This window comes from Streptopelia decaocto (assembly GCF_964273445.1).
Source record: "Streptopelia decaocto genome assembly, chromosome: 7".
Lineage (NCBI taxonomy): Eukaryota > Metazoa > Chordata > Aves > Columbiformes > Columbidae > Streptopelia > Streptopelia decaocto.
In genome coordinates this window covers 62645300-62658049 of record NC_138661.1, presented here as the reverse complement: position 1 = coordinate 62658049, position 12750 = coordinate 62645300, and the positions used below count along the sequence as shown (strand labels likewise).

Genomic DNA, 12750 nt, shown 5'->3' with positions numbered 1-12750 from the left:
CAAACAACTGCTTTTTTAAAGATTTTTTTACTGATTACCAGTTTCTCTTCCCCCTCCCCAAATTCTTTCATTATAACCAAGTTTGGAAAGCTATTTCGCAGCAAAAGCCTTCCCCAATGCCAAAATTTCAAGCTCCAAGTTCCATTGTTCGCTGGCAAGGTCTAATGCACAGGAGATCTTACAAAGCACCTGTGGCCACTGAGACATGCAAGTGCTGTTACCTACATGAATACACCTATATAGATGCATTAAAATAAACACCAACATTTTCGGGATTGTCTTTTTAGTTACAGTATAAGAACCATATGACAGAAATCTCATACATCCTGATATGTAGATGGAAGGAATCAAGGGGAACCTCAGAAAATCAGGCTCCACTTTCAGACAGTCCATTGCAATTCAATTGCTAAACGACATGTATTTAAACTTTTTTAAAGCGAAGATCATTTATCTTTCTACAAGTTAACTTCTTAGGTCTGGTTTCAGCTGTCATTTCAGTGTTTTGTCACCAATGGCTTTGGAGACCTCACTGGATGACAGGAGGCTACAATGTCCAGAGGGAAATTAAAATATGACACCACGCTCATGGGGCTCATGGCACACGCATAGACAACATACAAACAGAGCAAAACATCTCTCTCTATCTCTGTTGGCTACACAGGGTGTCAGGAAGACTGGCCTCTTAGCATTAAACACATAAGACATTAAGGAAAAACTCAGAATAGCCATACTAGAATTAAGAGTCCAGTGAGCCCAGTGTTCTCTTTCTAGGAGCACAGCTCAGCAGATACTAATGCGAGTATCAGAACCAAACTAACGACACTGAACTTATCCTCCTCCTTCCCCACCTGCTCATTGCTGGGACCACCCACTGAACCAGTCTCTGTGTTCTATAGCTCCCCATAACCATTTCTTCCACAGGTCAGCCTAATCACTTTTTGAACTCAAAGCTCTTGGCACCCGTCACATTTTAAATTAGAGCTCGCTGTCATAAAATACGCTACGCCGGGAAGAACTTTCATGTGTTTTGAAGCTGCCCTTTAGTTCTCATACAGTAAGAAACAGTGAATAATTGTTGCCTGGTCCCTTTTTCCATGACTCATTATTTCATACGCCTTTATCATAACTCCTCAATCACCTACTTTCCAGGCTGAAGTGTCCCAATCTATTTAATCATTCTTGTATTCAGGCTGTTCAGTACTTTAATCACTCCTCTCATCCTTCTTTATACCTTTTGTAGTTCTACTATATTTATTTGAAATGTGTAGGACAACACTAAGACGCAGGCATGCCAAGGCTTTACAGTTATTTGTTCTCTATTCATTTTCTTGCTATTTTGACCACAGAGCTGATGTTTTCATGATATTTTTATAATAACTCCAAGGTCTCTTTCCTGACTCATATCTATTTGAGAACCCATCATCATGTATGTACAGTTTGGGTTGTTTTCCTTCTTGTGCATTATTTTGCATTCATTGACATTCAGTTTCATCTGTTATTTTACTACCCAGTCACTCAGTAGCTGAGATGCTCCTACAACTCTTCATAGCTGGCTTTTGTTTCAACTACCTGAATAATTCAGTATCAATAATTCTGTCAGTTCATTTCAGAACCCCTCCTTGAAATAATTTGTGAATATATTAAGCCCTACGGATCTATCATACTTATCATGAACTGCATCAGGAATCTTTCCTCTATTCTGAAAACTGACCATTTATTCCCACTCTTTGATTTTGACCTTTAAAGTAGTTATTAACTCCTACACAGTTCCCCTCTTCAACCCCAAATTTGCCCAAAGGCAACTTTATTTCTTTAATAGGTACCATGAGGTATCTTCTGACAACTTTTTGAAAGTGGAGTACACTAAGTATTCCTGTCTTAATTATAAGCTCAGAGTCTGTAAAGTAACCAAATAGATTTGTAAGACATGATTTGCCTCTACAGAGAGATTGTATCTGCCCATAGGGTTATTTACCCCACATCTTGACCATATTTCCTAACAGACTGCTTATTACATTTTTTAAATTCTGTGTAGAACCCTAGAGCTTCTTAAAAACAAAAGAACCCCACAAAAACCAAAACCCTAAACAAACAAACCCCAACAAAAACAAACCACCAATTTTGCCTCTTTACAAGTAATTGATACTAAGGAATAACTAAAGCAACAGATATTCAGCTGTTCTATATTTGACCTTTAGTGTTTTTGGCTAGAGAGATCTATTAGTACTCCTTTAAATACTCACTTATAAAATACCTTTTCTTGGTTCTTCAGTTTGAGGCAGTTAGTCCCATCCCTTTGAATCGTAAGATGACTGAGGTTGGAGGAGACCTTGGAAGGTCATCTAGTCCAGCCTCCTGCTCAAAGCAGGTTCAAGACTGATTTCAGAACAAATCACTCAGGGCTTTGTCCAGTTCTTCACTGAAACCTCCAAGGACAGGGATTCCACAGCCACACAGGCAACTTGTTCCAGCACTTAGTTATCCTCACCATGAGAAACACCTCCAGTTCAATTTAGGACTGGTTATTGTTCTTCCATCATCTTCCTCAGCAAACAGTCTTGCCCCACCTTCTCAGCCTCCTCTGATGTGTGCAAGGTTGCTGTTAGGCCTTTGACAAGCTAAAAGCAAATCCTACTCCCTCTGCCTTGGTCTTGTACTCCTATCCCACACCACATTGGTTGCAAAAGTTCCTGTTGGTCTTTTCCTTTAGCTCCCAACAGCACCCCCAGAGCGTGGTGGCCTGTGTAGCCTCCATAAGGGTGCTTTTCATGTCTTCAGCTTCAAATTACAATTCATCTATTTCTTGTGAAGAAAAGCTTTGACAAGCAAGTCTCATTTAACAGATCTCGGGATTTCCTTTAAGATTTCTACCTCCTTTAAGATCTCCACCATGGCCTTTCCTCTTTGACCACTTTTTTACTGAACCACTGAGTCAGCCCCTACACAGGTGGAAAAGTATTTAACTATTAACTTTCACTTTTAGCAAATGATTTTTAAACTTTTGCATTTATAATTATATTTTTGTTTTACTCATATAAACCTAGCATCTACATTTTTACTTCTAGTACTGAAAGGTACACATTTTGAGTTCTAATGGTCTCCTTCGTTTGGCATTAGGTATTTGTTCCCCGCCCTCACCTTCCCCACAAAGGCCAATTGGATGGATACCTCAGGTGAACAGATTCAGCCTTTATCTGCCCCTTCTAGTTTATTTTTATACATTTATTTCAGTTTGTTTGCCCATCCCCAGTTAAATACGCCAGTGACTCTTCGGGCTTTTTTTCCTCTTACAAAGGCTGTTGAATGTGAATATATTAGAATGATGGATAAACTTCGAGGCATCTCCTACATGCTGCTCAGGCCTTGGTAGGTCGAGCATTTTTTTGGTATCTAGAAGCATAATCTGCATCATAGTCCCTCCTGCCATTATTTTACCTACACACCGTTAAGTCTCTAATTACCACCATGTTTTCTGCTTTTTAAACACTGTGTTCCCTTCTGTCATTGTCCTGATGCAGGATGGGATGAGCAATAGGAACTTAAATATTGAATTTCAATGTGAATCCGCTTCATGTTAATCATATGGTTAACTCATTAACTGGTTTTCCAGTCTGCTTTAGAATACAGAACCACTGTAATACCTAAAGTTAGTTTACTTGAATATATTTTATTTTGAAGACATCCTTAAGTAAACTAACCGACTGTTTCAATGAAATGCAGAGTGTGTTTGCCAGCTAGTCGTGAAAATGGTGTTTTCATCACCTTACTGTAATACTTTGTGAAATATAACTACAGGTATTCAGTTAAATACAATGCCAGCAATGAAGATGGCTACAAATTCAAAGCACAAACTGAAAATTGTTTTAGTTAACTACTTTTAAAGCTTGATTTACTCTACTGTAGCTTCTAATAAATGTTGGATTCAATCACTCCCTTGTAGAACTTAGATGTACAATAGTCACGCTACATAAAACCTTAAGACCTAATATGTATAGCACAATTAAACTTAAAGCAACAGGGAAATCAGGAATAATTTTCCCAAGAGCACTACATAGCAGAGAAATAAAACGAGCCATTTACCATTACACATCTACTCTATTAAGGCAGCTCTTGGAATTTCCTGCAGGGAAGATGACATATTTTACACTTGTAGTGGATGAATTTTCTAAGAACATTTAGTGTTCTGGTTGTTAAAACTAATTTACTCATGCCTGTTTGTAGGCGCACACACACAAAAAAACCCAAACCAAACCAAACAACCCAACAGAAAACCAAAGTGAAATATAACTACTGAGGAGTCCAAATGATTTTCAAGGTGGACCACTTTCCAGCTTAAATCTTTACTTCTGCATTGTGTTGTCAGGCTCCCAAACAGTACCTGCTACCTTCTGCAGCCAAAGTACCAAAACTTGCAGGTAGTAGAGAGACAGCTGCCTCAGTGGAGTATACTCCAAAATATTTGGCTGGATGAGTAAATGCTTCATCACCTCTAGGCTTCTATGGAAACTTCCCCCACTACCACAAATGACTTTTCCTAATAACCCAATCAAGTTCTTGTGCTTTGTCACTTTGACAGGAGAGCAGATACCATTTTTAGGCACGTAATCTTGATTGTACCCTGTAGAAATCTACAGTTGTCTCTGGATATAAGTTCGTGCAAGTCTTTGTTTACTATCACAGTAACAAAGCTGGTCACAATTCTGCAAAAATCAATGGACTTGCTTTGCTTTCACATACGCTGAGACAAATATGCTGAAGCTTGGCTGTGCAGGCTCATATGCAAGGTTAAAGGTGTTTACTTAAAAGGAACGACTGAAATACTTGCTACTTCTGTGGAATTAGTCACGAAAATCATGTTTTGCAAAATGGGTATGAAGATGTAATGAGTCCTTTATAAATGGCTCGGTCTCTATAGCCTCACTGACAACAATATAGTTCTCGTTGTTCTGTATATTCTTTCTACTGCATCCAGCTCCATCCCCAGTAACAAATATTCATAGCCTCCCAAGCCTATGCTTCAGAGCGCTCCTATAAATTCACTTTCCTGCAATGACAATAAGCAAATAAATGAGTCACAGCACAAACTATACCCTACAGCCTTTGTACATTTCCCAAGAATTTCCCAGTGGGACCAGATCTTTAACATCCTTTTTACACTTGCAACAAATTGCTTTTCAGAGAAATCTCAGCTCATTTGGTCATGGGAAATGTCGACCTATTGGTAAGTCTGCAATGAGCTTTTATGAAAGGCTGATAATAGCAATCTGCCCTGAAAGCCTGGCTGGGGACTAGGAAGAGGTTACCAGGGCTCCCAGCTTGTACTAACAGGGGTTCAACCAAACAAACACAGCAGCTGGACCTAAAACATTGGGGTCCCTGTTGATTGCGATAACTTCCAGAAAAAGAAATACAATATATTGGAGTATGACATAGTCCTGAGGTAGCCCATAGATAGATTAAACTTTTTGGCTAAGAAAGCCTGGACAACACACCTCTGGGTGTGTACCAATATTTTTACACATTGAGGGTTTCATGACTGCTTTAGTTTGATGGACAGAACAATGATGATTTCAATAGTGAATATTTTACAGTCATTGTTCTGATATTCCCCTTTGAGCTAGGCAAGACCATTTTAACAGTAACACAAAGACTATCATATTAGCACCAATACAATTCACATCCACTTACACACACTGAGGATATCATGGCAACAGCATATGTACCTCCTCTTATTTTAAACAGAGGCTTAAGATTTGTATTGCAAAATATACTCAAGACATATTCTAAAGAGAAAAACTTTTACAAAGAATTAGTTACAAAATATTTTTCTGCTCACCTTCCTCCAAAATACACTACATACCACAGCATTGAGAAAATCTGTAGAAAGATAAATTGCAGAGTTTTATACTTCAATAATTTAGCATATGAACTTTTTGAGACACTAAAATAAGACCTTTGTGTATGAAGGGCTGCTTTCCACAATGCTGATAAGCAGCACTGAACTCATGAATGTTCTAGTTATTAGACAGGGCCATAAGTATTAGACCTAAATTTTCAACTCGTGCTAATATTTGTTTTAAAGAAACTAGGTATCTGAATTAATAAGAAAGCAATATGAGCCAACATCAGTGCTCCTATTGCCCTGTATATGCTCAAACATACAAAAGTTGTCATGCGTCTCACACAGCAAGTATGATTCACTCATTACCTACGAAGTATTAGGTATCTAAGACGTCAGACTCTAGAATAGTTAAGGAGCACAACATTTTCTTCAAGTGAATTTATTTTAAAACTACTGCTATTTTTTTTTTTTAAACACTAAAAATTAAATTGACCTGAATCATTTGAATTCTTGATTCAGCCTGAGTCATGTTATGTTGTGCAATATTCCTTTGCATCCCATCTGGCATGATTTAACACTGCATGGTGCAGCACAGTGAAATCAATTAAATGTATACTCCAGATAAATGCTATTACTTAATTTAGTTTGTAAAGGCCAGCCAACAGGTAACAAGCAATGGAGATTGGCAAGAAAATGAGATGAGTTACTTCCTACGTCTTCTGCTTCCCAAATACTCTTTGCATTCTACCTAAGAACAAACTGGCAATCTGACAAAAAACTTATTGGGCACTGAAAAGTTCTGTACCAGCGCTGAGTGGGAATGTGCTCTGAAGCACCTTCTGCTTACGAAGTCTCTATGTGTTCACAGAACCTAACAACTTAAATGTACGATTAATAGAGCAGAACATTAATCAATAGCAAGCTGAAGTACAAAAGTGCTGCTTCAATCTGTTACAAATTCTGTAAACATCACATTTATGCTAGTTATAAATGGTAAATACATACCTAGCTAACAAACTTGTAATCAACATATCTGGTTAGCAGATAGGAACAGGAGCCACTTCTCATCTCAGTCTACTAATTTTCTCAACATAAGGGGTTTTTAAGTCCCTGGAAGTATTGCAAGTCAACCAAATCAATAGCACTCAGGGATAAGAAAAACATGTTGAGAAAAGAGAAGATCATCAGTTCTATTTTTTGAGTATTAGTGTACAAACCCACCTAAGAACCTTTCAGAGTTGCCAGGAACATTTATGTGTAAGTCTTCCATGCCATGAGAACAATGCACATTACCACCGTATTTCTAAGCAAAGCTCAACATGCCTCTTGCAGCTGCGAAGCTGTATGAACAAAGGAAGCTCCCTGTGCATGTTTAATATTAAACACTGCCAATTTGAAAGAAATCCCAATAAATCAATGACACATGGTCTTTACAACTTTAGCTGTAAAAGGTGCCAAAAATCATAGGTTTAAATTAATTCCAAAGTCTTGTTCTTCACCACTATAGAGAAATATTAAACTTATTCCCCACCCCTCAGTTTGCTGATATCAATTATATCACCTGGATGAGATGTGGTCGAGTCCCCAGTTCCACTTTTTAGGCTTTTCTGATGTTTGAAACTGAGTTCATAAAAGCCTTTTCCACAGCCAATATTTTCTCAGTCCTCATTATGCCATCAGCCTGACCTCATGCTCACCACCACTATATCACCTACACTCCCTTCAGAATGCAAATAGAAGTATTTGGGTTCTCTCATCTCATTATTTTTAACTGGTAATGCCTATTTCCTGAGGAATCATTACTCCCTCTGAATTTCCCTGCTGAAGTTCAGCCTCTGCAATGTCTGCTCCTCCCACAAGTGGTCCTGAAAGCTTAGACAGGCTGTTACCATTTCCTTCTTCAGGGACCTTCTGAAAAACACCCCAATGTGTCAAGAACACATCTAGTTTGATAGCCAGGGGGAGATTTAACTGGGAGGAAGGTTTATCTTAGTTTGTCTAAATATCAAAGACTATAGAGAACAAAAATAAATGTATAAACCTGTACACATTTGGAATATTGAAACAATTTTAAGGAACAAATTTGATAAATAGTATTAGACCATGGAGTCCAGTTTTCTGCTATCACAGTAAAGCCTGTGATAGAATAATAGTAATAATAACAATCTGTGAAGCTCTTTTGACCTCAGAACATTCTTCTTACTTAATCAGTTACTTAACTTGTTCCTTAACAAGTTCCTTGCTTCAGACAGTTGCTTGACACCACTTGAACTAGTTACTGGACTTGCCCTCTAGTTCTCCCTAGTTTGGGGAAATTAATGTATGGACTTAGATTTGCACAGACCAAACACACTAGAACAATGTCCCAAAGGGTGGGCAGGCTGTCAGGGCTATGATACAATTATATAGCTACTTCATCCCTGAATATTTATCGTTTATCAGAAGATAAAATATGAACTACATGTACTTACAACAATACTCAAAATTAATTCAGACATGTCATAATAGAAGAGGCAAAAAAGTAAAACGTTTTCTAGAAGTTCAATTCACATTATATTGCTCTTATTAGAGCTAAACATTTATTCAAAGTAGTTAACAATTTACAGTTGAATTAAAAAATGAAAAACATGAAAAGAACATTTACAACAAAGTAACACACTGAAAACATAGAGGCTAAAAAATTTAGATATAATACTTCATTAAAAACACTTATTGTAAATATTTTTCTGTCTCCTGGTACTAGACTGGTAACGTATCTAAGAATAATCTGCTATCCTACTGCTAAGCCTGAGCACATTTTAGTATTAACATCTGTTTGACTTGCTTTCAAATTTAAAACAATTCTCACATTAGGAAGTTTCAGTGAAAATAATTAAGCAGGTCAAAACAATTTTTCTAACTTTTGCATCACCCAGTTCTCATTAGAAAATTAAGACTGACTGTAGGTAAGAAACTTAAAGTAGCCTCTACAAATTAGAGCACCACTGATCTCCTTAAACACTTGCATTGTGTGAAGCCTGTTAGTAAAACACTGGGAAATGCTCATGAAGACTATGACAAAAGGTATATTATGCAGTTCTCTATTCCCAAGTCCAAATAAAATTTCTTATTCATTTGTTAATATACAGAAGACATTTCTAAGTTTAAACTGGAGACAAAAAACAAGCTTATTTTAGAATCCTCGTATTTCCAAACAGTGGTTCTTTCTGAAATAGTGCATTACTGAGAGAGGCATCTGAAACACAAACCAATTCACAAGAGGAAAATGAAAGTCACCCTGTACTCATTTGCTGTCCATCAATCCTGCCTGAAATATGAATGAACTCTGAACTAAATCCTATTTTTTTTCTTACAAGCATGGAATAAAATATTTTTTGATGTCTTGGATTTAACACCCAATGCTATGTTTCCTTCGGAAAAGCTTCTATGTAGGTTTCTTGGCACATCCTGTTCTTGCTTCAAGCTCCTCAGTTTAGTTCCTATTGAAGAAATAAATGTTATTACAAATAGGAGACGCTCATTCAGTAAACATAAGCAGAATTTGGCCTGCCTGGATCTTCTTTTCAGAGCATGTCTAAGAATCTTTACACATATTTCTTGTCCTTATTAAGAGCCTAGTTTTGACATACAAAAATATAATTACTCTCAGCTCAGTAATCCAGTGTGCTAATTGCCTAGAAAGCACAATGATTAGACCCTCAATTGACACAAGATACTATTAAAAAGGCACAGTGGTCTATATAAAAAAATGTAGAAATAGGTGATAGTTTTATTAAACCTTATTACTACAGAACAGTACTGAAAAATGAATGCTATGTCATTAGAGAAAGTTTTGTCTAGTTAATCCAAAAGCAGGTCTTCATCTTGGGGATTTGGTCATATTTCATTCTTCTCCTGTAATGCATGCTTTTGAAAATAAAATGTATTTTACATTCAGTTACACTTTGCTGAATTAAAAAATCTACTCTCTATTTGAAATGAAGCACCACATTTTGATAGTTTCTTAATAATACCAGAGCAGTGATTGATTTTGGTAACTGCATAACCCATCTTTAGGAGCAAAAATTGATACTGATATAACTGTGCCAAATAAGTCACTATTGTTAGACAATGTTTAGTCTCAGATTTACACTTTTAACAAAGTTTATTGTAGTAGAACCTCAACATTGCTCATGAATGGAGATTAATACATATGAGTATGTACTTTCTCCCTTACGTAAGTTTTTTATATAAAAGCACATATGTGCTGTAAAACTAGCATATTGCCTATGCCACTGGAAAAAGCTACACAAAAAAAAAAAGAGCTAAACAAACTGGACTCCTTCATAAGGACAGCAGACAAAAAAAAAATCAGGCAATCCTTGATCTCCCCTAAGCTGCCCAACACATCTCCCTAAGAAAGACCATTAAGTGTATTTCTGAAGACAGGAAGAGGAGACAAGTGGGTAGAGACAGAAGGAAAAATCTAAGGATTTAATGTGTTAACATCTACTGCAGCTGCCAAGCAACTTGGTGCCATGCACTAGGAAAGGCAGAGGTTTTTGGAAAGTTGTGAACAAGAGACCTTTGTGCATGTCTACTAAAAACAGTATTTGTAACCAATTTTGTTACAGTAAAGATTTATATACCTCTGAGAGTAGCCATGTAACTGTAGCAGACTTTCACAGAATACCACCTGATAGTATTATTATCAGCAATCTGTTAGAAACAAAATTAATCCTAAATATTGCTTTGAATTTGTCCTCAGCTATTGTGTTGGCTCAAAATATCCCCAAAGTTTAAGTAATAAATCTCACAAAAAAGCCATATCTGTAAAAACAAACCAGTGCAGTGTTATAAAACAAAGCAAACAGCTAAAAGCAGGTGTGGAAATGATTAGAGGATTTTATTTCTTGATAAACCACAATTGGCAAAGAGTCATAAAGTTCACCCAATTTCAACAAGCACACAAACAATTTTTGGTGGCAGACAACTCTTGGGAAAAACTTTTCCCAACAAGCTCGTAGTAATATTGAGTTTTGATTAGACACCATCTAGATAACTGGTTAGGCATTCAGGTTTTATTTTAATGAATGGATATACTATTCAAACTGATGGCTTAATGTACTGATCACAGCAACACATGCTGTTAAAATGACAAATGATGTTAATTTTGGTCATCCTGTACAAACAGTTATCAATGCAGTGTCACATACGCAAGTTTTGACACTTACCTGCCACTTTGGGTACTCGCAAAGCTTTATGGCTTAACAAGCCCTCCTGTCGAATACGTTTTGCAGAAATAGGCTCTTGCAGGCTGCTTAACCCAGTGTTTGATGCAGAACTGGAAAAATAGCCAGAAAAGTTTGTTTTCAGTGAAGTGATTAAGCTACTTTACAGTAGTTCAGGCCTTGCAATGTAGAAGTACATTAAATGATATTATCCAGTATTGGCAGTGCAAAACAATGGAGAAAATAAACTAATTTATTTATGACATATGTACGGGCATTATTCCTCTTTTTCCTTTTTACAACTTTACAAGAATGTTTCAACAGTGAAAATAGGAACTTATGGCACATTAAAATGCAAACCAATATAACATTTTTCTCAGAAACCACAGAAGCCAGTTTGATGGTCATTGCACACAAATTATACTAAGAAATAATCTTAATACATGTACAAAATTCTTGAAATGGCCAAGCTGTGTTTATTGAACAAATTGCATTTTTTATTGCCACAATTCTTCTACCGCCTCCAACACAGTTGGAGGGGGCGGCTTCGTGGCAGACAATACTTTTTACCTAAGCTGAGAGAAAGATGTTACAGCTCCAAATTCATTAAGACAAAGCCTCTATATTTTATAGACTTTTATGCGATGGACTTAAGACCGACAGTGAAAATTATGAACCTGTCTGATCTCACCCTGTTACACTTGCCTCCCTAACTTCCCCCATTCCTCTCTGTAAGACAATCCCATAAACAAGCTAATTCTATTTATGTCCCAAGTTTCTGTGCTTTTCCCATTCCTCTAACGATACTGTATTATTTCCACCAGTTTTCTTAGTAATAATTTTCTGCCTAAATTAAAATATATAGCAAGCAGTAAAGACTAAGACCTGCCTTGTGCCAGCCGTAAGATCTATTCATGCATGCTCCGTGGTAGGGAATTTCTGCCAATAAGAATGTAATGCTATTTAGTAAAAGCAGCCTCTGTATTATGATTGACTTGTCTCCTATCCCTTGTCCCAGCAATATGACTTTTTCAAATTATATTTCTAATGTAGAGAATATTTTATATTTTTGTTCTAATGTTAGTAGGATAGGAATGACTGGAGTGAACTACTTCAAACAGGGAAAGCATGAGAGAAGCAAAAGGGAGGAAAAATAAGAGAGAAGACACAGGCACTATTTAAAAAGTCAGAGCATATTCCTTTCCTCCTTTATAAACAAGAAGCTTTCATTCTCTCTCTTCATCACCAACTACTAGACAAAGCCATAAAGAATTTTGCTCACAGACAGTTTACAGTCTGAGACAGAAGAAATAATCCTCAGAAAAGGAATAAAAGTTGCAGGATTTTCCTGTAGTGTTTTTCTAACTTGGAAACTGGGAAATACATGTTTGAGATACAGAAGGAAGGAATGAGATAAAAGAGCAGAAAGATAAAGAGCTGCTCTTTTGGGAAGAGATAGGCCTATGTAAGTTTGGAAATCGTTACACAGTCATTACAAAAGAGTCCATTTTAGGACCATTTACCTTAAGATAAATCCAAGTTCCTATACCTCTTCCTAAAAAGAGTTTAGAAAACTAGCTCAGCTTCAGAGAGCAGGTGATTCACTTTGCTACATTCATAATCAACTACTTGAAAAACTGAAAATGCAAGATGTGCCTCTTCTCATCCTTAAGCAAAACCGTTTACAACAATAATTAA

At 36.8% G+C, this 12750-nt stretch overlaps 1 protein-coding gene across 2 annotated transcripts in view; it reads right to left on the bottom strand.

Annotated features, from left to right (window-relative positions):
* Positions 1-8387: 8387 nt before the first annotated feature.
* KIF18A (kinesin family member 18A) overlaps positions 8388-12750 on the bottom strand; it is a 36844-nt gene continuing 32481 nt past the window's right edge. For both annotated transcript variants that reach the window (XM_082059542.1, XM_082059541.1), the window contains exons 16-17: positions 11056-11165; positions 8388-9321 (exon numbers count right to left, since the gene is read on the bottom strand). In XM_082059542.1, the coding sequence (XP_081915668.1) occupies positions 9173-9321; positions 11056-11165 (259 nt within the window). In that variant the 3' untranslated portion in view covers positions 8388-9172. The remainder of the gene's footprint in view (positions 9322-11055; positions 11166-12750) is intronic.